This window comes from Agelaius tricolor, unplaced genomic scaffold (assembly GCF_023055355.1).
Source record: "Agelaius tricolor isolate 1412-34295 unplaced genomic scaffold, bAgeTri1.0.p SCAF_27, whole genome shotgun sequence".
Taxonomy (NCBI): domain Eukaryota; kingdom Metazoa; phylum Chordata; class Aves; order Passeriformes; family Icteridae; genus Agelaius; species Agelaius tricolor.
The window spans coordinates 5,449,413-5,474,311 of NW_027269287.1; the positions used below are offsets into that span (position 1 = coordinate 5,449,413).

Sequence of the window (24,899 nt, forward strand, 5' to 3'; positions counted from 1 at the left end):
GATTACACAGCAGTTACACATTTATCTTTAACTCCAGGGCACTAGGTGTTGCACTGTAAGAATTAAACTAGAGAACTCTAATTATGTGAATGGCACCAAAAAAGGTGGCTGTCATAAGGCTATGCCATCTTCAACAACATAAGTTTACATGCTCTACATGCATCACCAAAAAGAAAGCTTAATTCTAGCATGCTTAGCTTGAGTATGTGCAACAAGTGCATCTGGTCATCTATCGCTATATTTAAAAAATTGCCATGACCTTTTTTGTTCACAACATAGTTATTTTCCATTTTATTTCAACCAAAATTTTATCTACATCATAAGAATAACTGTTTTTTTTTCTTTGTTATTAAGATGAACATCATTACCACTTACCAGAAGCAGATCAACATCCTCAGACTGATTGCATAGGAAAGGAGTATTAAAAATTAGTAAATATATATATTTACCAGGAGGCAGGTTTTAGCTTAGGGAATATATTAATATCATAGTGGTAGCAAATAAACACCTTCTGAGGGTATCTTGGAAAAAATACACCTCATAGATCTTTTTTTTCTCCTCCTTCTAATGGACTGTTTGACTCAATTGTAGGAACAACCTATCCAGTTTTCAGCACAAGACTTTCTCCAAGAATTCATTTGTCTTCCACAGTCCCATTCTTTGCAGATTGTCATGCTATGCCTAACCCTTCACAGAGTCCCTTGGAAAATATAATTTTTTAGGGGCTTGGAATAAATAATTTGATGCAGACAGCTTGTCACTGCCATGATCAACTTTGAGTATTGCCCTGTAGGACTATTTGTCACTTTATGACTTAGGAGGTGGCATCACATTTATGGGCAGTTTTAGTTTGATGATTAATTCATTTTGCATCAAGCTGAAGAAGCAAACTTGGAAGTTGTTTTAATAATGTTTTTTATAAAATAGAAAACTGCATCACTTAAATGACTATATTTTTAATTTAAGTTCACTTTTAATGTTAAATCACTCAAAACAGCTTTACTTGGAAACACTGACAAACTTTTGAAAAGTAAGTGCAAGACATGGACACAATACCTTCCCAATTCAGCCTTCTAGAATAGTATATTGCCCAAATTATACTAGTCCTGGCAGGTGAAACAGAAATTTCATATTCCTTTTTCTCTTCCCCTGTCTATTTACTACCTCTTATCATTACAAAGTTTGGATCTCACAGCAATAGAGCTAAAATTAATTTATTACTGTTAATACGCCATCTGCTAAGATTCTGTGTGCCTAAATATTTAAGAAAAACGTAATAGTTAGAGATGCTCAGGGTTTAATTTAGCTTTTATAACAGCCTCAGGAAAGTGCTGGGAGAGAGACTGCAGAAGGTGAGGCTGTGCATGGTTAGGACACAGTTCCTATTTTGCAACTCAACAGACAAAAAGTAGGAAGTAAATAAGACTTCAAAAAAACAACCAAAAACAATCAAAGAGGCTCAGCCTACATCCTCAGCTTGGTGTCAAGCCCTAGTTAGAAAAACCAAACAATCAAGAATGTAGTTTCCTGAGCCAGCCTTGACATTCCTAAATGACTCTTATTTGAAGTAGATAAAAAGAAGGGCTTTGAAAATGCATTACCACTGATGGCATGTTACTCTTGCTGCCAGGTGGAATAAGCACACGGAGGTCTGGTTTACGGTTGTTCATTCCCAAATTCATTGGAGGTGGAGATTTTGCTTGCATATTCTTGTTCAAGTTGCCAGGTGAGACCAGCAGACCTGGTGAGTTGCGGGGGTTTCCATACCCATTTCCTGTTAAGGTAAAAACAAGAGGGAAAAAAAAAGGGAGAGACAAGTCCAATGAAGTCCACTGTATCTTTTAGGCCCTTCTAAAACTGTGAAATAAAAAACTCAGGATAGATATCTGTGTCATGTACCTTTATAGGAAAATACAACATGTGCTATATGTGGAACAACTGGTCTTCAAATGCTTTCTCTCATGGCAGCTGACATCTCTGTGATGTCCTAAAATTAACTTGATGATACAATTTTGTTTACAGCACTGTGGTATATAGCACAATATACTGTGCCCTTGTAGCAGTCAATGTCTGACATTTGTCTTACAAGAGTCAGGAAAGTCAGATAATTTAAGGGCATAAAAACTGTCAAAGCTATTTCATATTTTCTAGACATCTACAGAAGATTGTGCCTTTTCTGACTCAGCCCTTTGCAGGTCATGACTTTTTCTTTGCTTTTAAACAAGGGATGCATATAGCAAGGCTATAATTTCCACAAAAGGCAGGGGAAGGACCAGAAGGATTCATAAATTTTTTTGGCTCTTTTTCACTACACTTCTTGGACCTAGTTCTGTAAACACTAAAATCAATGGGAGCAACATCATAACATTATTGGAAAACACCACCATATCTTTCATCTTCTTCTCTCTTATGCAGGCCCCAGGAACAATTCTGACAAGCAAATGTTTCCTTTATCTTTTTTAGAAAAGGATATTCTCTCAACTCATTGCATTGACAACTATGTGTCCATAAAGTTAATGACCTATTAATTCCACTATTTCATTCACTGATTTCACCTCTTACCCACATAAAATCTAGGGAAAAGGTGACTTTTTAGGGTAGCCTTGAAATTCTGTTTACACAATCTCAGGAGAGGTACAGAAACTGCACAGACATAGAGAGGGAATAGCATGAAAATTAATATGGAAAGAGAAAACCTTTACCTTGGGTAAATACCAAAGAAACAAATGCTATGGAAGACTTTCTTTTCTGAGCACAGCTTTTGTTCATGAGCTGCAACACACAGCCTAGAATTTGTGTGAGAAGATAAACTAGTCAGTCAGTGTGGCAGAGCCCTCTGGGTCAGAAACCCTGGAACTTCAAATTTCCTTTGTTTTCCCAAAGTCAGGGAAGACCACAGTATCTCACCCCATCCTCCCCAGCGTGAAATGGTGTTTATAGCCCTAAAGAACATAACTAGATTATGGAACTAAATTTGATAATGTCTATAAGGTGGGCATAAAAATGACAGTACATGCCAGCAATGTGCTCCTCTGGCCAGGATAATGATGTGTGTCTGAACTTGACTAAGATTTTCAAGTTTTTAATCCTCAAACACATCAGCCACTTGTATTTACCAAATCAAAAAATCAATGGAAATAAAATTTGTGAAAGCCTATTAAATATTAAAACACCACTTCAAGCTTTGGAAGACTGTGAACTGTGAACACTAGTATTATGGCACAAGAAAATTATCAAAAACTGCTTGAATTCTGTACTTGTCAGGTACCTTCAGTAGCTAGTCTGATCTGGCTTGTTTTTTCTCATAATTTCTATTATCATGATCTCTAAGCCTTTGCAATATTTTGAAAATTTAAGAGCACTCAGATCACTACTAATATTCTGTATTAAAATGACTTTGGAGATTTTGGACTAAAATATTTTTCATAGTTAATCTTGTTGTTTATTTCCTTAATAATATCATCCAGTTAGGAAAACAAAATGAGTTCTGAAATGTATTTTAGACTTTCCAAGCAAATTCAGCAAAGTGCTTTCAAAGGCTTTTCATTTTGTACCAGTAGACTTTTTTTCTCGAAACGAACAATTGTCCTCAACATGAATGAGCTATCTATTATGCTCTCATTAATGCTATGTGTTACTACAGGTGGTGAAAGTAGAAGGGGCATTTTAAAGAAGTTAATCTTTTACAAACTGAATACTGAAAATTGAGGCAACAGAAGAAACTGAAGCAATAGTAGGGTTTCTCTGGTGTCAGGAGGTATTTTACCAGCAGGATGTAAAACTGTCAGTGAAATCTGTCATATGACAAGGATTTGCTCAGAGAGTGGCAATGGAACTGTTTGAAGCAGCACTGAGGTTTCTTCAGTTCTACAATATAGGACCTTAAATATATAGCAAAACGGATTCCACTGTACTCTATATATTTCTAGTTGTGATTTTTAGAGAATAAATCACATTACAAGAAAGAACTCCCATTCCCTACATAAGATTTACTTAATATTATATACTCTTAAGAAATAGTGCTTAGGGGAAAGAGTGCTTCTCTATAAAGCTTTATTCTTCAGAAACATTCATCTGAACTTTACTGATGTGAAATAGTTTGAACAGTTTATATTTTTGAACATTTATATTTTAAAAACATCAAATTCTTTTAAAGAACTACTGCAATAATTTCTTTGCTACCAGATTTCTGCTGTTCAGGCATATTATGCCTTCTAGCATTTTGAAGCCATAAAATAACAGTTCCTCTTTCCAGTCACCAAACTTATTCTTTTGGTATAGTGAGAACTCAGGAATGTAAGACTGAGGACCTTAAACCAATAATACAGAAACCCATCATTTGGAAATCAGTGATGAATGCATGCATGTGATAAAAAGATAAGAAGAGTCTGCATGGAAACCAGTCCTTTTAACTGTACCCGGTTAATTCAAGAGGGCTGTGGCCTGCTCTAAGGCAGTTCTCCCACCTTCAGATAAATCCAGCAAAGAGAATGGCCTCATTTACATCCAGAGGCAAAAAAAATGCATAAGTCTTCTAATGTACAAATTAAATCTTCTTTCATGCTATACTTTAAAATTGCACTCTGCCAGGGCAATTATCAATTTAGATGTGACCATAGGCAGAACATCTCATTCTGCTATTCACCTGAAAGCACAAAAATTATATGTCATATATGAATGGATTTCCTGATTATGGATCATAAGAAAATGAAAACCAGATGGATTTTAAAGCAAGCTGGCTTTACATTTTTATTTGATTAAAAGCCATATTTTTTTTATGGAATAGAACATTTTAAACATTACAAATGCATTCTATAAGGCATAATGAAAACAGTGAAAATAGAAACAGTGGATGCACAAATTTTAAAGGGTGTATGTCAGAATTTGTAAATTTATGGCATTTTTAATTCAACAAATTTTCAGAAAAAATATTTTTCCTTGTATTGTTTGTTACACTGACTTGTAAGAGTAAAAATATTTTATGCAGAAAAGAGCTTATTTCTAGACAAGCTAGTGGAGCAGCATGTGTCATGAAATTTACTGCCAGACTTTGTATTTGGACTAATGGCAGAATGTAAACACAAATGCTTTTTGAGCACAGAACACTCCTCTTGGACATACTCTCATATTTTGCATTTAGGCGCAAGTGCCATTGACTGTAGAATGAATTCCGTCCAAGTACAAACTGCATGATTAATCTCTTTAATTTCACTTTTCAAAAAACTCAGAAAAGTTATTTTTGTGCACTGATAGTTACTCAACCAAGAATAATTATTAAAAAAATCCATTTAATAATGAAAAAAACTACATTTTAAACTGAGCTACAAATTCATGTAATACTGTCTTAAGCATCTTAATTTTAAATTTTAAGATTTTAAGGATACCAGAAGGGCACAAGTTTAATCAGGACAGAATAGACAGCAAAGTTTACTTCTCTCCTTTCATTCCCTATTAGTAACACCTGTACATTCAGAGGAGTTTTGGTCATTGACGTTTACAGGGGTTGCAAAGTGGCTGAAATTCTTAATATTCTCAGAGTTAGGACAATAAATCTATACTGATCATTTAAGCCAGGAAACTTTCCACATGTTAAGGTAACACAAATGAAAAAAGAGTAACTTTTTTCCTTATCTCTCAACATTCTTGAACATAGTTTTAATAATTCAAAGTCTTTAAGTCTTGAAAAATTGGAAAATTTTAGGACTTGAACATTTGAAACTGTCACGTTCCTACTTGTTCCTTTTTTTTTCCTCCTTTTTTTGTGATTTCAAAGGTTTAGAGATATACTGAATGAAAAATCCTCTATGGTAGTCTCAAGAACTAAAGTGGAAGAAAGAACAAGATACACAAATTGTATGTCCTTTATTTGATCTCTCATTTGTTTATTCTAGTGTTTTTCACTGACATGAGTTGAGAATTTACAAGATCCTTAGGAACCTGAGATTAATTTTAACACAAAATGAGCTTTCAAATTCTTGAAGGATTTTTAATAAATACTAATGCTCGTTTCAAGTTTCCAATAAGTGCATGATTTTACTTGTGAAAACTTTCTTATTTCTTCCAAGACGCATATATACATTTGATTTCATGGAGGATTTCTACTTCCTATTTGGTTACACTAAATGCATATGTCATATGTATGACATTTTGACTGATCACCAAGCGTCTCAAAAATAATTTTAAATACAGAATTATATATATATAAACATGAGAACAAAGTACTCTGCAAATTATCTCTACTTCAAAATATATGCATACATATGAAAGAATCAATAAAAATTTTTGCCAAATTTGTATCTAGTTTTTCACTGTTTTCTCAGTTTATTTTCCTATTTTCGGAAGGAATGGTAATTATTCTTAATAGTAATTAAAAGGTAATGAAAAATTTCCTTTTCTTACTTACTTTATTGTTTTTTTTGGTTTTTTTTTTTTTTGCATACACACTGAAACAGGCTATGGTTTATTACCCAAAATAAAAAGATACCAACAACAAAGAACTAATGCTAGGAAGTTGTACTGTTGCTCACCTAAAAATAATTTAAAAAGAAAATTCTTACTCATACGTCACATGTTTGTCACATTTCACAGCAGACAACTGTTACTAACTGCAAATGGGAGAAGAAAACCAATCTGCTGCTACCCCCGTCCAGAAAAAAAGGAAATCTTCACTTTTAAATAGCTTCCCATTCCCACTACATTCAACTAATGGACCTTCTCAACTGAATTGTGGGGAGTCAACTCATACAGATGTGGTATTAAAAAACCTAATAACTTCGTGTGGAAGAATTCTCAAACATCCTGCGAAAGTATCAGCTACTTTTTTGGGAAGGCTGAAACAGGATGACAGTTCAGAGAACACACAGACTTTTGAACGAAGGGGAGGAGAATAAGAAGAAAACTATCTCAATGACTCTTTGTTAGTTTTAAAATTAACCACCTAGTAATAATATAAATATATGGTAGAGATTTCTACATGAACAGAAGTCTGAGCCATCTCTCTTGAACTCACCATTCTTGCCATGCAGGTTCTATAACTGTCAATGGGAACATGGTCTTTAAGTTTAAAGAGATGAAAAGGGCTCTGATGGCACTGTAGTTGTCCTGCGTGTAGGATGAAAGACCACGAGAACAAAAAACTGACATGTGCATCACACCTCATGCAAACACTTCACTGCTGAGTCAAGTGCATGGCAAGCTAACCTGCTCACAAACACTGTGGATATGTTTTATTGCTATAATAAGATCTGTACTTAAATGTTTCTAAATTAGTACTTCCAGTAAGTATTCTCCCACTTTAGGAGTTTACATCTTAAAAAAAAAAAAAAAGCAAAGCTGGCACCTGACTTTTTGAATTAGCCTATGGCTACCCACACAAGCAACTCTGAGAAACCCTTCAAAACAATTTTCAATTGCAATTAGTCCTCCCAAGTGGCAGGCAGATATTTCATCACATGGACTCCCTCCTTGCAATCCTTGGAAATAGGGGTGTATATCATAGACAATAAGGATCTGTGGTAAGTTATACACTTAGAGAAGGGGGATTGTGCTTTCTTCTTCAAGGATGATCATCCTTATTCCTTTTTTTCCTTTTCTTTTCTTTTCTTTTCTTTTCTTTTCTTTTCTTTTCTTTTCTTTTCTTTTCTTTTCTTTTCTTTTCTTTTCTTTTCTTTTCTTTTCTTTTCTTTTCTTTTCTTTTCTTTTTCTCTTCTCTTCTCTTCTCTTCTCTTCTCTTCTCTTCTCTTCTCTTCTCTTCTCTTCTCTTCTCTTCTCTTCTCTTCTCTTCTCTTCTCTTCTCTTCTCTTCTCTTCTCTTCTCTTTTATCTTTTCTTTCTCAGCAAAGAAACGGAGCAATAAATGATCCAAGTTAAGGTCCTGTTTGTGATTTTTCAGTCTTGCACTACAATTATTATTGCCAGGATGCTTATAATCTAAGTCCAATCATAGAATCTTATTACCTGCTTTCATTATTATTTAATGGCATCTAATATCAGGAATCTCAGATCACACAACTTTCATCCAGAAACACTGTATTTCTGATATCTTTACTTCTGATTGTATTGATTAATTTATTTCCCTTTCCACTATTTTGTTCTAACACCTTTATCAATAGTTATGCTCTTTTAAGAACCTGTATATTCCACATTATCTTGTTTTGATTCAAGCTTCAGCTCATCAAAACAGTGACTAAGTTGAAACTATTGAGAAAAATCACTTATTTATACAGTGGTCTTCAGTTTTGTGTTTTATAAATATTACATGTCTGTAGTTTAAACACGTGGGCACTGTTCTATGAGCAACAGTAATACATTCTTTCTGTCACAGTTTTGTAAGGTCCAAACCCCAGCAATCAGACATCATGGCTCTTACCATGGTTAATGTGTCTTACCATGGTAAAACAGGTGTCCTGCCCCTAGCACTGGTGTTGTATCTACTGCCATGAGGAGATAGCACAGTGCCATGTCTCTGACCTTGTATAGTGCTTCCTCTTCACTCTCACTTGACATTTATGTTAAGTCCATGTTCTGCACTAGGAATGCACTAGTCTTCCACACTAATGTGTAGTCTAATAGGAGAGGTCAGTGCCTCTCCTCTTAGTGATGAGGTGGTTGTCTGAAACTTAGCTTGAATTACAGCTTTTCCAAAAAATCTTGCTTAAATCTCCAAATTACTGGCATAGCCCTGATCTCCTAGCATGTGAACAGTTCATATGTGGCCTTCCCCTGAGATCTGAGATAACCATCTACCCTAAATATGTTTTCAGGACTTAACCATGGTCTTATAAGTACAGTAGTTGAAAAGATGGTCCATTCTAGTCCTGTTTATGCAAAAAAAATGAGAAGGGTTTTTTTTTTTCTTTAGTACGGGTTGTTTCAACATCGTGATAATTGAGAAAAAGAAAGCAACACCAAAATGTGACTTATGTCAAAGAGAAAACAATACTGCTGAAAAATGTATTACTTTCTGCAGATTTATAGGAGAAAAATACATTCCTGGGAAGAAGAGAGAACTTATCTCTTTTGACTGCCAGAAAGAGACTTTTGAGAAATCATTACACAGAATCACAGAATGGCTTGGTTTAGAAAAAATGTTAAAATACTCAGATCCAAACCTCCTGCTAAGAGCAGGGACACCTTTTGCTAGAAGTTACTCAAAACTCCATCCAAGGTGACCTTGAGCATGTCCAGAGATGGGGCACTCACAGCTTCTCTGGCCAGCCTGTGCCAGAGCATTACAATCCTCAGTCAATAATTCCTAGTGAATACCTAATCTAAATCTGCCCTGTTTCAGTTTGAAGCCATGACCCCTTTGTCAATCATCTGCTTTTAACAAATTATTTGTTGATGACAAATTATTTCCTTTCTGGGCTGTTTGAAATCAATTATCATTTTGAGGAAACTGATTTTCAGTGAAAAATATTTCAAGTATAATTCCAATTATAAACAGGATGCCTTATTTGAAAAGTTACCTAACCCATCCCTGTCTCCTTTGGCTTCTATTACTGTGAGACTGCTCCAACTGTTAGCACAGGAAAAATGAAATTGTAAGAGATTTGGAAGACAAAGGGAATAGTTGGATTCAATATCTTAATTGCTGGATCACAAGTTAAAGGGCAGGGGTCATGTTAACTTAATATTGTCAGGAACTTCTGTGTGGGGCTGCAGTCGCAACTTCAGGAGGTTAAAAGCATTTCTTGTTCTCTTTCTCACAGCGAAGTCATTGCTCCAGTCCAGATCCAAGAGGCATCAGCTTTCAGGACTGTCAGGACTCAGGACAGGCATGAAATATAGACATTTTCTAATTTGCAATGCCTTCTTCTATTTTATGAATTTGAGCAAGAATATGTGCTGCAGTATGCAACAGAAGTTGTGTCTTAGTGAGTAAGAATGCAGACAGAAAAAACAGAGAAATCCCTGTCTCATTTAAAAAAAGCATAAAATTCCCCCAGACTTCTCTTGGAAAGGGATTTTATCTAAAGAACACAAATTAGTCTTGAGGAACATTTGAAGCTTCTTGTAATAAAGGAAGGCAATCTTGCCTGTCTTTAAGATCTCATTTACAAAGAACAAGTTTGTATGACTCACTTAACTGTTCATTACATGTGAACTTAGGGCTCTTTCCTTTTCAAACCTTTCAAGCTGTCTTTTTATAAAAAACAAATATTAAGACATTGTTATTAGAGACAGAGAATAACTAAAATGCATTACTAATTCAACACGCATCTGGTAGAAGCCTAATAAAGGCCAAATTTTTCCAGATTTTCATTAAGCCTACTGAGAGTGGGCTTGCATCGATCTCCTCTTTGGTAAGAGGTCACATGAGTTAGCTGAAGAGAGACAACCTTTGTATATGACACCCACTGCAAGATTTTAGAAATTTTTTTATATGAAGAGCAGCATCTAGTCTTTCAGGCTTATTGTCAAAGTTTCATTGATACTGACTTTGGTGTGTTATTTATTACTTGGAATTAGAGTTGGAAAGACCTGTGTTGACTGCCTACATAGATATGAAATTCAGTATGACAGACTATTTCTTTCATACTAAATATTCGACCTTGTCAAACAAGTGTTAGTGTTCTGCCAGCTTTGACAAAATCTCCTAACCTGTAGGTACTTCCCTTAAAACAATGAAGGAAAAAAACTATCTATCTATCTATCTATCTATCTATCTATCTATCTATCTATCTATATCTATCCATCTATCTATCCATATATCCATCCATCCAACCATGTATTCATCTCTAGGTATATAGATATATATTCTTATATGGAAAAAACCTTGGAAGAGGAACACTTAAATACAAGTAGAAGGAAAACCAGAGCAATCAGGTTTTAATTTCTTATCCCACTCCATGGTTTTAAGTCAACCTGCCAATTTTTGAATTCTAATTGTTTGGATTTGGCTCTATTGCATCACAAAGTTTGTTATGAATGACTGCGTGTCCTTTCTTTTGTGCTGTAAGATTCCTTGGACAGGAACTATTTTTTACTTTTGTACCACATTTTGCCTAGACTTTGGGCCAGAAGTCTGTGGATTATTGCACTCATCAAGTAATAAGGGACAAACAACAATTTATCATGCTCTCTGTGGCAAAGCCAGTTACTGTCTTACTAATAGGTTGCCCATAAACTGTGGTTTGAGAAATATTTCTCCAAGCTCATTTGTTTATTTACATAATTCACACTTGAAGTCTAAGAATTACCTTCTATTGACTATACCAAGCATGATTTCAGGGTAGAGTGAAGAATATTTACGTAACATTTCAATTTCTTTAAAAAAATGAAATTTGTTTGTTTGTTTATATTTATAGTTCCAAAAGTCTTTAATGCAGCTAGATGTCTTTGAAATCATTGCTTATTTTTGGTACTGCTGGTCAGCTTAATTGGGCAGATTGCACATCTTTTTACTAAACCACTCTTTGAGGATATACTATCCAGATTGCCTCTACCCTGAGGGAATATAACTTTAAAATTTCTACTATTACACATATTCTCATGTGGCTTGAAATACTAGTAGAATATATAATACATTCACCCACAGTCGGTACACCACCAAGGAAAGGAAAAGGAGAATGAAAGCACTAGAAAATTATGATACTGGCTGGCACTTCAGGACCTCAGTCTTCAGAAGATAAGAAGGCAATTGTTCACCTGTGGCTAATTCCCAGAAGGAAATGACTTGCTGCAGATACATAGATAAATACAGGATTTGGTTATTAAAAAACATGGGATAAAATTTTCAAAATGCAATGCTGATCTATTCAGTTTCTAGCCCTTTTTAATAACAGATTTAAAGGTAGTTTGAAGATGTTAGATTGAAAGACAGCAAGTGCTCTGACAGCATTTTTAGAGCCCCAAGAACTTTTGAATAACTTTCTCCTTTAGTTTAATATTAATGTCAAGCTGGGGGCAGTGCAGAAATCGAATAGAGAAACAAACATATTACAGAAATGAACAGTTGACGTAGGTATGTATTCTATTATACCTGTCATGGATTTAAAAACTGAGATGGGAATTTTCCTTTCATGTTATTATTTACAGTTGTTTTAAGTCTTTAGAAATACTGTTGATTTAAATCGACTCATTCCATTCAAAGGAAGACTTTATTACAAAATACAAAATATCTTTCTCTGAAAGCCATAGAAAAGGAAAAATAGAACCCAGTCTAAAAGGAGAACTCACTTTGAAAATCAAAAGTTCAAACTACAGATGCAAAGAAAGACATCCCCCAATACTGTTCTATTTTAAAACTTTAAAACTATTGAAAAAAATTAGTTTTCTATCAAACTTTCAACACAAACAATAAGCCACTGAAGAAAAAATTGAGTTCAGATATTTGACAGTACTAAAACTTCACAGGCACTTATTTGTGTTCCTGTTGCCTTTAAGAGGTTTTCTTAAAGACTACAGTCTGTTAAAATTAAAAGAACTTCACGTAGTCTATTATGTAAACAGGTAGACACATCACTTAGCCTTCATATTTGTTACGCAGTAAATGAAAATGGATTTAGAGCATGTCTATTAGGGTCCAAAAAGTTCTTGTTCTGTCTTTCAATCAAAAGCCTCTGTTTTGAGAGAATAGTGCCAAAGACATTGCTGTATTTATAATTTAGCAATGATACGGAATGTGAAGATCACTCCAATTTTGTTGGCAGTTGCTACTATCACGTGATAGAAACTACTCAATCAGTGTTTGGCTGAGAACAAGTTTACTCTTACAAATCTGAGACAACCTTGGTTTACCTTAAAAATACCACACATGGTAATTAGTTGTGTAATATAATAAAGAAGTAGTCAGCTTTCTAAGTTTTATTTATGTCTTAGGTTAACTCCCAAGGTAAATTGTGGATCATTCCAGGGTTACTACTTGAAATAATCCAAACCAATGAAAAAAAACTTCTTTAAACACTGTCTTAAATAATCATTTTCCATTTCTGATATTGCAATAATAATGCAATTTATTTTGGTGCAGTTTATTGAAGTAGTGAACAAACTGGTGCTAGTAACAAAAAGTAGTTTCATTTTATAGTGGCAGAAATGAAAGAAATATGTTTAGACTCTTTTCCTTGGAGTATATTATTTTGAATATATGCTCTTTTTTCACATTGTGGAAAAATGCAAATTCGGAAGGTTCTAATTTGGCCAGAAATATGAACCCAAACATGATCATGCCACCAGCTTCTGAGATGCCAGATGGAAGAAAACACACAGGTTTTTGTTTCTTGTGAAAAATGATGAAAAAAGAGAACTTTCGATGTTTATTCTTCTTCACCTTAAAGAAAGACGACTGTCCAAAATAATGCCATTTTGGAATGATACAGCTAAGACAGAGGATTCAACCTTATAGTGACCTTTCCATCTTCCTACAGCTCTTTATATAATTCTTCCTATCATTCTACTTTAAAGAGATTTAGAAAACATTTCTTTAATGACATTTAAAACTTTTATTTTCCAATAAAGAACAAAGACCATTCCTGTAATTAAATATTTATGATGTAGTCTTAGCAATGTTCCTCATATATATGCCCCTCAAATAAACTGCTTACTCCAAAATTGCATTGCTTGAGGGCTTAATGCAAGCCCTTAATTTTTGATTAAGAATCAAACCATTGTCTTCCTATGCTTAAATATGTTTTTAATATATTTCCAAAAACCCACATATTTGGAAAGAATATAAATTTTCAGCTGGTGTATTGATACAAAGATTTTAAGACCAACGATTATTAACAAAAATGCACATGCAGGTGAATTTTTATTTTAGTATGCCCCTCTTTTAAAATAAAATGCTGTCTTCTTTACTAACTGCTTTTCGGCGTCTGTTTAAAGGAATGGGAGATGATGTAACGAGGTGATGATATTTCTAATTGAGCCAGGAGAGGGAGCCCCTTAATAGGGAGATAATTCCTATGTCAGTCCTGCTGTTCCTGAAGTTCTGATCAAGCTTAAAAGGAAGATGAAATGTTAACACTGCAGAATATTTCTTTAGCTCTCTTTCAGAGGTTAACAGGGGACAATGAACAAAACTATAATTTTCTGTCACACTTTTTTTTTTCTTTTTTTTTTTTTTTTGAGAACAAAGGAGACTTATGGTGAAGTTTCAATGGTCTGCCTTCCCTACTCTAAAATTAGTACAAAATGACTCCCTAAAGCTTTAGTATATGTTTAAACTGCCTTTCTGGTACAGTGCTGTGCAGTTCTAATTGTACTGTTAATGCATCGCACAAATATCTGTGACTCATCTATGTGTGAAAATAAAAGGAGAGTGGAGATCCCTAATTCAGGCTGAGAAAAGACAAGGGAGAAAAATCCTAAACCATTATATAAAAAATTTCCTTATCAGTGATTTTAACAGAAAATATTGGAATTGCCATTTATATCAGCCTTTATTTATGGTGCACAAAATGGATCTTCCAATGATTTCTCCCTGAGAGCAGTTACCCCAGCAAAATATCATGCTTTACCACTCATTTGTTTTCTGTGAACACACATGTTCTCAAAGTGCAAAAGTAATTTTGCCATTGTCTTTTGTAATCTGTATTTGTCATAATGCAACATTGCTGATATTGCTAACAAATCACTGAGTTTACTGAAGAAAAGGGACTACTCTGACAACATTGCTTTGATACCACAGATCTCAGCAAGTACAGTTAGTTCTTGGTAGTTCTAGGGGAGCAGGACTAAATGGCTTATCTTTTTCTCTGCCTGGCTATTTTGAAAATCCTTTACCTGTTGTGTATCAAAGCAGTTAAGCAGTTAAGCAAATACATATGGCAAAGCTTAAGTTCATTACTTATTATTTAGGTAAATGCTATCAGATTTTGTCTTAAGAGCAGGGGTTTGAAATACAGTTTACACACAGTATGTTGAAGTACAATGAGCAACTCACAATTAAGATCTTTATTCAAGCTTAAATTAAAAAAATGAAGCCCCAATTCCACTCAAGTCAATGGCAGACTTTCCCAGGATGCAAAAAGGACCAAAGTTTCTCACACTGACTCCACCAGGAGTTTTTCTTGAACAAGGCAAAGCAATGTACCCAAAAGTTTTTATGGAAAGGTTAATGTGAAGGAAATCAGACATTTGTTTCTGTGGAATTTACTGAGGTGCAAGATTTTTGATGCTGCTGGAAAACAACTCTTTCTACTAATAAGAGAAGCACAAATATCAGTGAATGCTCCACAACCCAGCTGAGTGAATTAAAAATTGCTAATGGTTTTTTACTATCCCCTCTCCAAAAGGGAGCTATTTTAGAACTCAGCTTTTGAGTTTTAAAGTTTGAGCTTTATTCACTTGGAAAAACAAATATAAATTCTCCTCTCTTTACCTGCACTGGTGCCTGCACCGGTTGCAAGGTCCCCACCCATCAGGCCACCTAGAGGTTTGAAATGAAATGTAGATGAGCACAATAAATTACAACACTCAAACATTCAAAATATTTTCTCTACCTTCAATCACCCTGCTGTAGTACTCATCATTTCTTTCCTCTGACTTCAACACGCAGTTGAATCAGACCCATAATTATGAAATCATGGTGTTTAATGTTACCTGTATAAGACACTTGCCTTTCAAGGATAAACAAAATATGGAGTACCCATAATTTCCTTATTTTAGTTTCATGCTTCCATAGCATGTGAAAAATTATGTTTGAAAGTTATGTATAGTACTCCTTCATTTGAAAACTATCTTTAGTTGAATGCTAGTCAGAAAAGGAAAGGACTGGGAGGAAGAGGCTGAAGATTCCTGGAGAAGAATGTAACTCAGAATAAATACATATACATAGTTTTTAATTTCCTCAGCCTTTCACAGACATTCACACGAATGATTTTTAAAACTTCTCTTAGCACTTGGAGACCTCAAATCGTTCTTTGAACCTCATATACTTAAAGATCTTGATGTTGCTGGAGGCAGACAGATTGAAACAACCTAATCCCCACTTACCCTCATCAGAGATGAGCTCTCATCATCGCCAGAAAAAAGCACAACCCCTTGCTATGTAAAGCACTGAAGTACAGAGCTCAACTAACATTAACCCATCAAGGAGCTTATGAATGAATCAATAAAAATAAATTCTTCATGTAGCATGTAGACTGATTATTTAAGTAATGAGTGTACTGATTTACTTCAATTTTTTTGCATTGGCTACATTTCCTTTTTTTTTTTTTTTTTTTTTTTTTAAATTTTTTTGAGCTTTTTGTTGGTTGTTTTTTTTTTTTTCTCTTAATTTTTCAACACAGCAATTTTGGACAAGCTCTTATGACTGTTAAAAAGAGATTTCTTTTTTCTTGGGGTACAATTTAAAGTGACCCAAGGCATGCAAGGAGCTGAGAGTAGAGCATTTGAAGAAATGGGATTGAACAGGTCCTACCTGTGTTACCTGCACTTGGAGGCCGATGTGTCACACCAGGAGACATGCTATTCCTTTGCAAAGAAGGATGAGCCAGTGGTAAAAGGTTGGGGTTTCCCAGTGAGCTGACTGGGTTACTGTATACCAAACTGTTGTGGCTGGACACTGGGATAGAAACTGGCATCTCAAAGTTTGGTGGTGGAACAGCCTGTACAAACAAAAATGGAAAACAAATAAGAGAATAGTACAAAACTGAAACAGCCTTTAAGTACAGTTACTCTATATTTAGTTCAAATATTTTGTACTTGGTGATTAAAATATTTGTGCTTACCCCCTTCCCCTAAGACTCAAGAGAAGACTATCTAAACAATTACCAAGTCTTTTAAATATAATTTTTCAAATAAGGAGTCCATCTTCCTTTAATGCAGCTTGCACATTTATTTCATAAGACCTGGAAAGACTTTTTTCATTTTTTCTACTTTTTTTTTTGTTGTTTAAAACAAACCTTTGTCTCATGCAGCATAATTTTCTATTTCTGTCATTCTTTGAAGTCCTAATTGTTCACTTGTCACCTTAATCTAGTATCATAGATTTCTGCAAGATCAAAGTTACATGACAATGGTGACTTCATTACATGGAAAAAAATTGGAAGGGATAGAATACAAAAGGCAAGGCTCTAATTTCAGCTTGTGTTTCTTTAGCAACCAGAATTATCCCAAGTCACATAAAAGACACCAATACAGTAAATAATTTTTTAAATGAGTTTCTATCTTAGCTTGGAAGGGCTTAAAAAAAAATAAGTTCTCCTCAGGGACAGCTAACAAATACAAGAAATTTAGATATACACTAGTCTTTGTGGGCTATTTTTTGGGGGATGGCGGTGGTGTTAATGATGCCTTTTCATTATCCTATTTTCCTACCTAAAGGCAAGACTTTCTCCTGAGCTACTTCCCTTTGCAAGAATGCTTAAAAAAAAAAAAAGCAAATAATGTACCACACTAACAGAGGTGTGGTACAACAGATGTTATGAGGAGATGCATATCTCATTATGCTCCTAGGAAGCTCAGTTCAGGTTTCCTTGGTTGGTTGTGAGTTTGTTGGTTGGGGTTCCTTGGGTAGCAGTTGCTTGAATTTCTATAAAAGTTATGACTACATTAGAAATCCACATTCAATTTATTTGCTTTAAAAATTGTTTTCTTGCCTTTTTGATCAGAAACACTTTTTCAGAATTACCTGACAGCATTTTAAGTATTCAATATGTGAATACAGGCCAAGTACCCCTCAATTTCCAAGTTTTCTAACATTTATAATCTTATAAGCTTCAAGAAAGAGCTTAAACACATAAAAATATTCTTTGAAGTAGACATATTCCAAGGGAGGAAATTAAAGGTTTTAATTTTATTGTTGGCAGCTGATAGTACTGGTATATCTTCAAGGACCTAGGAGGAGAGCTGGATGTATCAACTGCTTGTCAGTCAGCCGAGGCACCCTGACCTTGTGCCACCCATGTCTCTTCGGCTGGAGCTGTTGTCTATGCCCTCTGTATTACAGCACTATCTATCAAATTACAGTTATCTCTTAAGGCTGTTTTTTTTTTCTTTCTTGGTCCTCTCTAGGGACAGAGAAAATTTTACTCTAAATATAGAGGAATTATTTTGCCTAACCACAAAGAGCAAGATTTTCAGGGTATGATGTTAAGGATACTTTATACAAATGCCTTTGAACTATTTTGAACTGTTAATTTAGCTCTGACTCTCTCCTTTTTTTGAGAGATGACCATAGCACCATAGTTGAATAGATGGACCTGCTGGCATTGCTCCCCATCCTGGGGGGACGTGGGAATTTGCTTCCTTTTGCTGAGAAGCTGAAATGCACTCCAATGGCTGTATTTTTCATAAGGCTGATTGATTTAAGTAGAGGTAGGAAAGGAAGGTGAGGTGTTTTGGGAATCCACATGTTCTACATCTAATCTACAGATGTAAGAATCTACATGTGATCTGCACCCTTATGATTCAGATCTAAGCTCCTTGGAAATAGAGTCACATAGCATAATCTGAAACATTCGATCAGCTTGAAGGTATGTTTTGAAGAAAGTAATTCTTTTTAATGGCCACAGAAAGACCCAAAGCATTCCTAAATCCTATGTTAGTCAGAAGCGCATGACTTCTTGTGGAGTTCAAAGTCAGTGTTTGAGCTCTCCATGTTTCAGTCCCAATTACAGCCTGATGTGAGACATGAATAAGCCAACATGGAGTTTCTGATTATTGTAACATACAGGGCTGAGATGGAGTTCTCTCTACTTGGTGGCTTTGCGCCTGTGGACCTGCCTGCTTGAGTACCAGTCCATGTTGCATTGACTGTCATTGTCAAGAGAACACTGCATAAGGTTTTTGTCACCCTTTGTCATAAGACTTTTGAAGTCTGCTTCTGAGTCTAGGTAGAGACTATTATTGCCTCTATTTTCCTAATATCTTTTCCTAATCTAAATTTCTGTTATCTAAACTTAAACACCTGTACAAATGCAAAACTGAAGGTCTTGCCAGAATTCTAAAAGCTTGTTTGTTTTAACCACTATGTTCTTCCTTCCATGTACAAACCAAACTGTTCAAGATTCTTCTTTTTTTTCTACTTTTGTACAAAAGAGCTCCAATCTTGGTAGCTCTTCAGGTTGTCAGTCTCCCTAGTCATATGAAACTGTTACTTAGCTTTCATTTTGTCATTTAAAAAATATTTTTTTAAAGTAGTTGAATTATTTAATTTCTGTATGAATAGTTCTAATTTTTGTCATTTTACCCACTACTAGGATCAACTTACATCTGGTTACAGAGCACTTCATAGGCAATTTTATAAGGGCAAAGTTACTTTACTCTCTGTTTTTCAGCACAATATACTATATCTGAAATATAGTAGTTTTTATTTCTTCACCACAGTCAAAAGTTAGAGAGAGAAGTTTGACTGGATAAACATCAGTATTAAACACTACATGTCTAGGTACAGTTCTCCAGATCTCTGTCTAACTTTATTAGTGTTATAAATTCCTCACAAAGAACTGCAATCTCCTGCAGATTCCCCATGGGTCATATTGGTTCCATTTCAGCCTCATGGACATTAAAGTTTCTGATGCACTTGTATAATATATATATATATATCAGTAGTAGCTAGGGAGGAACTGAGGCCATCAGAGGCCACAGAACAATTCATGTCCATACTATTAAGCTTTCTCAACCTCAAAAAAATCATGACTACATGTAGACTGACAATCAGGAATTGTTCCTGGCCTGGACTAACAACCAAACAAAATGAAGAAATTGTCTGGGAGAATGTTATTTGGCATCAAAAGGTGCTGAAAGCCTGGTGGGGACTGTTAAAAAAATTCACCTCAGAGATAAGCACACTTCATGCTGCTTTAGTATGTTTTTTGCTTTTTTTGCTAATTCTAATATAGACAACGTCTACACTGTCATGTGTATAAAGTTTGCCACATTTTGCCTATTTTTCCCCCTTCCTTTGTCTTTTCTCCTTTGGACACCACTGCCAAAGAGGGCAGATGGCTCACCAGAGATGATACTGCCAGTGTACAGCATGCAGTGTTGGATGCTCACTCCACATGCTATGGTCCATGTTGCCAAACAAAGTGTTGGACACTTAACCTCCTTGGAACTTAATAGGCCAAACATTCTGTGTTAAGTATTGGTTTTATCCCCCCATGTTCAACCAGGCCTTCATTTATTTAGAGACATAGATACTTACAGCTTCCTTCTAGTGGGCTATTTCTCTCTCCTCTGCTTTCATCATTCTTACAAAATTTACAAATAAGTGTCTAATTTCTATCAGAATGTTTAGAACAATATGAATGCTTATCACCAGAAAATTATCGGGCTTAGCTGTTAGGAGCAAAAGCCAATATTGTTTTTATTTGGCAGCAACTTTTTTATGTTACAAAACCAGGCAGAGGCAATGCATTGTTTTATATATTCTGTAAGTAGTGATTTAGAGACTTGACTCAGTGACTTTATTATTAATTTTGCTTTCTTCTCCCCAATTTTCTTGGCTACCTTTGATAATCACAAGTAAATCTTCCTATCTTCCCTGTCTTAGTTATTCTGATTTGTCCAGTTAAGGATATTACTGTATACAATACATAATATTTATATATAAAAGCAGATAGTTACAAATTTACATTAAGTATAAGTTGTGATCTCGATCTTGCCCATTGCATCTCGGCTTATGTCAAGAGAAGGAGTTTCTGTTGCATTACCAGAGAATATCTACTGTTTCTTCCTATTGTGGTAAGCAGCTTGTATAGAGGACAGAGGCCCTGAGCTCAGCTTGTGATGCAGTCAGAGGATGGCTATTCTGTCTTATATGAAAAAATGCTAACATTTGCTGTTCTATATTTCTGAAGTGTCTCTGAAGTAATTGCACAAAAAGATTAATACACTGCACCTCATAACCTCCTGAAAGGTAGGAATCACCAATTAACTCCTGAAGTAGGACTATATTTGACGTCAAAAAGTTATATTAAATGAAAGCAACTGGAGTGAAATTCCATTGATTTTGGGAAAACAAAACCGATATACCATGCTCAGATTAACTGTCTGGTTTCCAAATCTTATATATTTCCTCATTTTACAGAAAAGACAATTTTCCAAATGCTAATGGAGGTAAAGAAAGAGATAGAACTCACTACTATGAGAATGAAGTTTTTTCCCTAGGTTTTTTTAATGTCTTAAAATTTCAGATGATTATAACATGACCTGTTTTGTTAGGAAAGAAAAGAAACAGGTAGCATGAGATTAACAGATGTTCTGAAGGATCATTCAAAATATATTTTTAAGGCAGAAAACTAGCTTGATGAAAATTCTGTCAGTTTGATTTGAAAAAGTCAAGTCATCCTTGAAAGAGAAACAGCATAAAAGAATGACAGTTGGTGAGATTTTGATGTGAAAAAGGGTTAAGCAGTCTGGCTTATAACAGTCTCCCTAAATACTGCAGTCATCATTTGTCAAGCTGAGTTGTATCCTGAGAAACCAAATTAATAGTGACAGCTTTAGATTTTTTTTGTTCTGGGAAAAACAGCTTTCCAAAAGAACCAAATAAAAAGGGAGGTAAAAAAAATGGGATAGATCTGTATTCCTCCCTGAGATTCTACACATATGTTGGGTACCCTTAATCAGTCATTTTATATATTACTTTATCAAATTTGGTGCTTTTCTAATCTCTGGGAAAGTATTATTTAGCGTCCTTATATTTTTCCAAAATATTTTTGGCCTGATGTAAGAACTTCTTCAAATTTTAATTACCTTGAGTGAAAAATCCTTCTGCTGAGACTTAATAGAAAGAACACTTAAGAGTGCTTGAGACAGAATCTGAGCCTCCTTAAGAAGTATCCTCATCTTAGTTGTCAGATTTTGTATGTGCAATTGACTTACAGTACAGAAGACACTGTGCATTCTGGGTATCCAGACAACATTTTTGGTAGATAACCATGCAACCTTTGTATGGGAATGACAAATGAACACATACAAATTATCTCTTTTTCTTGTCTTTTAGAAATAAGAAGTTACCTATGCAAATTCAAATGCTTCTTTGGGTCTTTGCAAATATTTGGTTTCCTACTTTGCTTTCCACAGACATTTGGAAAACCAATCAAATATAACCTCCAAACCTCCATACTTGTCATCTTTAAAAATGTAATATTAAACATAATAACAAATAATTCATCTTTTGTATGTCTCGTGCAAAACAAATAGGACATGCAGAGTTATTTCTCTTAGATATCTGGCAAGGCATAGGACTGATTGTTAGAAATTTTGACTCAGTTAAAAAAAAATTTAGCTCATGTTAAAGCATTAAAATAATGCTGATGAGGTCAAAGCAAATTCTCTGATAAAGCTATAAAATCACCCCAACACACAAACATGTCTGAGACCTGCCATTAGGCTCTCATGCACTCTGTTTCTCGCAGCGAGCAAGAAGCTGTAACCCTTCAGTGCTGCAACTGAATTTAGCAGAAACAATGGAGAATTGAATTTACACATTCTAAACACACTAATTACTAGATATAAAGCAATTTCAGTTTAACATTGTTTTTCCTATATTGCCACAGAAAGTATTCTGTCAATTTGTTAGTCTGTCCACAAAGAAAGATTTCCACTGTTATTTTTTATGTATAATTTGGGCAAGTGGTGTAGTAAAACACTTCTGTAAATTAAGTGAATATAGTTCATATGCATATATTTCCCTTCCTTCTGTAGGTTTCACCCATAATAGGCTTTGTCTGTGTGTCAGAGTTAGAGACTTGAAAGAAAAATATGCCGTGTGAAATTTTCTCACCACAGTGCTTAGTTATATATTCGGCTATTAAAGCCTGTTTCTAGCTGAATTTATTTCCTTAAGAAGCCAGAACTGAAAGGGTTATGATTTGTTACTGCGTCAGTTATCAGCAGACAGCCATCTAACCTTTGGTACTTACAGGTATTTTATGGCTCTTGATCATATTATCAAATTCTTCATTAATTTTTTTGTATTTTTCTTCAGTGCGTGGGGTGAGAGCATAAGAGGAGTCAGGATCAGGGCTTTCACAAGCTTTGTTTTCTTTCTTGTGCAATGCCTGCCAGATTCAGAGAAATATCAGAAAGTAAAAAAAATGAAAAGGAGTTCAGAGTACTTACACATAATCTTTGCCTGCTGATCATTAGATCAATATCTTCATTAAGTTTTCTGTACTTGTCCTCGGACTCAGGGCTGTGACCTACTGAATCATCTGCATCAGGGTCTGGACTGTCACAGCCATTAAGTCCTTTCTTTCTTAATGTCTGAAATAGATAATTTGGGAAGTTCAATCCTTGAGATGGGCTGCAAGAAAGACTCAGCAGTGTTAAAGAAACACAAACTGCTCATCATAGAAAAATGTTAAATTATACTTTAAGGAAAGAAAGTGACTAATGATCCACCACACTGATGTGTGGTTTCCAATAATGAGTAAGGACCATACAAGACCTCGTTCTTCTGAAGCTGGTACAAATCAATAAAGAATGAATCTGGTAATTAACAAAAAGTTAGTTCCTATGCTAGTATGTCCCCTGCTTCATGATTCCCATATCCCGCAGCATTAAGAGTTTAAGCTAACCACAGAATGCAATTTATTTTAACATAAACCAAACTTAATATATTTATCTATAGTTTACCATTGAATACACTGATGTTCTTATTTTCTTTTAAGGAAGATGCAGGAGAAGCAAATGGAAAAAGAATTGAACCTGCAACTAATTTGGGAATCCATTTCTTCACAGAGGAAGAATAATTACCCAAATAGAATTCAAGGACTTTAGCAATGTTGTTCCTAAGTCTATGCTTGTGATAGGAGAAGAGGGAGGACAGAGTTGATGATAGGGTTATGAAATAACAATTAAGAGCTTCTAGACATGATGTTTACTTTTTATTGACTACACTTAAAGTGCTAAAAACGCACAGGGCTAGAGCTTAATGCACAGGAAAAAGCACTACTAAAACATATGCTTAGTGAAAAGTCAAAATGAAAGAATTTCAGGTTTAGCTACTCAAATACACGCAACCATGTTTATAATCACTAAGACAGGAGAGTTGAAAAATCTTAGAACCAGGACTGAATCAGTAGCTTGCAATTCAGAACAGTTGTCTGGCTTCAAAAAGGCTTTAACTGATCTACCTTTACAGAGCCCCAAAGAACATAGGCTATATTAAGGCAAAAGAATATGAGAAGAAAGCGTGGACTCCTCAAGTACAAGCAGTATTACATAAAGCTAATGTATTCACAATTTCTCATATTTAGTTTCAAGAATGAGTCACTCAAAAACTCTTCAAAAACTACTTGGCTGTCTACAAACTTTTTAAGTTAGCTTGTAGTCCATTCTGTGCTGAAACCTGGCCAAGCAATCTCAATTACAATGAAAATATCACATATTTTGTCTGTTAGTAAGTGGCTAATGTGCACTGTCTGTCAATGTGGGATACTCTGGTGGTATCTTTTTGCCTTCTCAGAATGGTTGTGTATCAGCTTTTTGTTCCTTCAGAAATTGTACATTTCATAATTATTTTTTTTATGACGATGGTCAGCTTACTACTGTTACTCCCCTAAATATTATAATGTCATGCCATGTCAATGTTCTCATACTGATGAAAACCCCCTGAACCTTCCATTTTCATTGACTAAACAAAGTGATGGTGATCTGCTCTATGAGATCTGAGCCTTCTAATCTCCCATTGCAGACCTCTGAAACAGATTTAGGTATTTATGAAAGGCTGGCCCAATGTAGATCTTTCTTTTCAAACTTCATATCTATAAAGACTTCAAGTCAAATCCATGAGATACTTCCTTAACACCAATAAAATTATAATCCATTTGAATAAAAACTTGAGATGCTAAAGCAACCCGAATAATTCCCTCCACCTTTTTCCACTCCCCATGCTCTTTTATCTTTTAAATGTTAAATGTTCAGTTAGCAGAACAGACATAATACCACATGATATCTACTGCTAGCAGCTTGAAACAACCCAATTAGCAAGAGGGTTTTGCA

At 34.9% G+C, this 24,899-nt stretch overlaps 1 protein-coding gene across 6 annotated transcripts in view; it reads right to left on the reverse strand.

Moving 5' to 3' along the window:
• Positions 1-24,899, reverse strand: part of MEF2C (myocyte enhancer factor 2C) — a 120,648-nt gene that overhangs the window by 13,246 nt on the left and 82,503 nt on the right. For 5 of the 6 annotated variants that reach the window (XM_071448667.1, XM_071448666.1, XM_071448664.1 and 2 more), the window contains 5 exons: positions 23,016-23,159; positions 16,363-16,549; positions 15,322-15,369; positions 1,602-1,774; positions 376-399 (listed from right to left, as the gene is read on the reverse strand). In XM_071448667.1, coding sequence (XP_071304768.1) covers positions 376-399; positions 1,602-1,774; positions 15,322-15,369; positions 16,363-16,549; positions 23,016-23,159 — 576 coding nt within the window. Of the gene's footprint in view, positions 1-375; positions 400-1,601; positions 1,775-15,321; positions 15,370-16,362; positions 16,550-22,816; positions 22,955-23,015; positions 23,160-24,899 lie in introns of all 6 variants that reach the window. The other variant, XM_071448669.1, reaches the window with a different exon arrangement.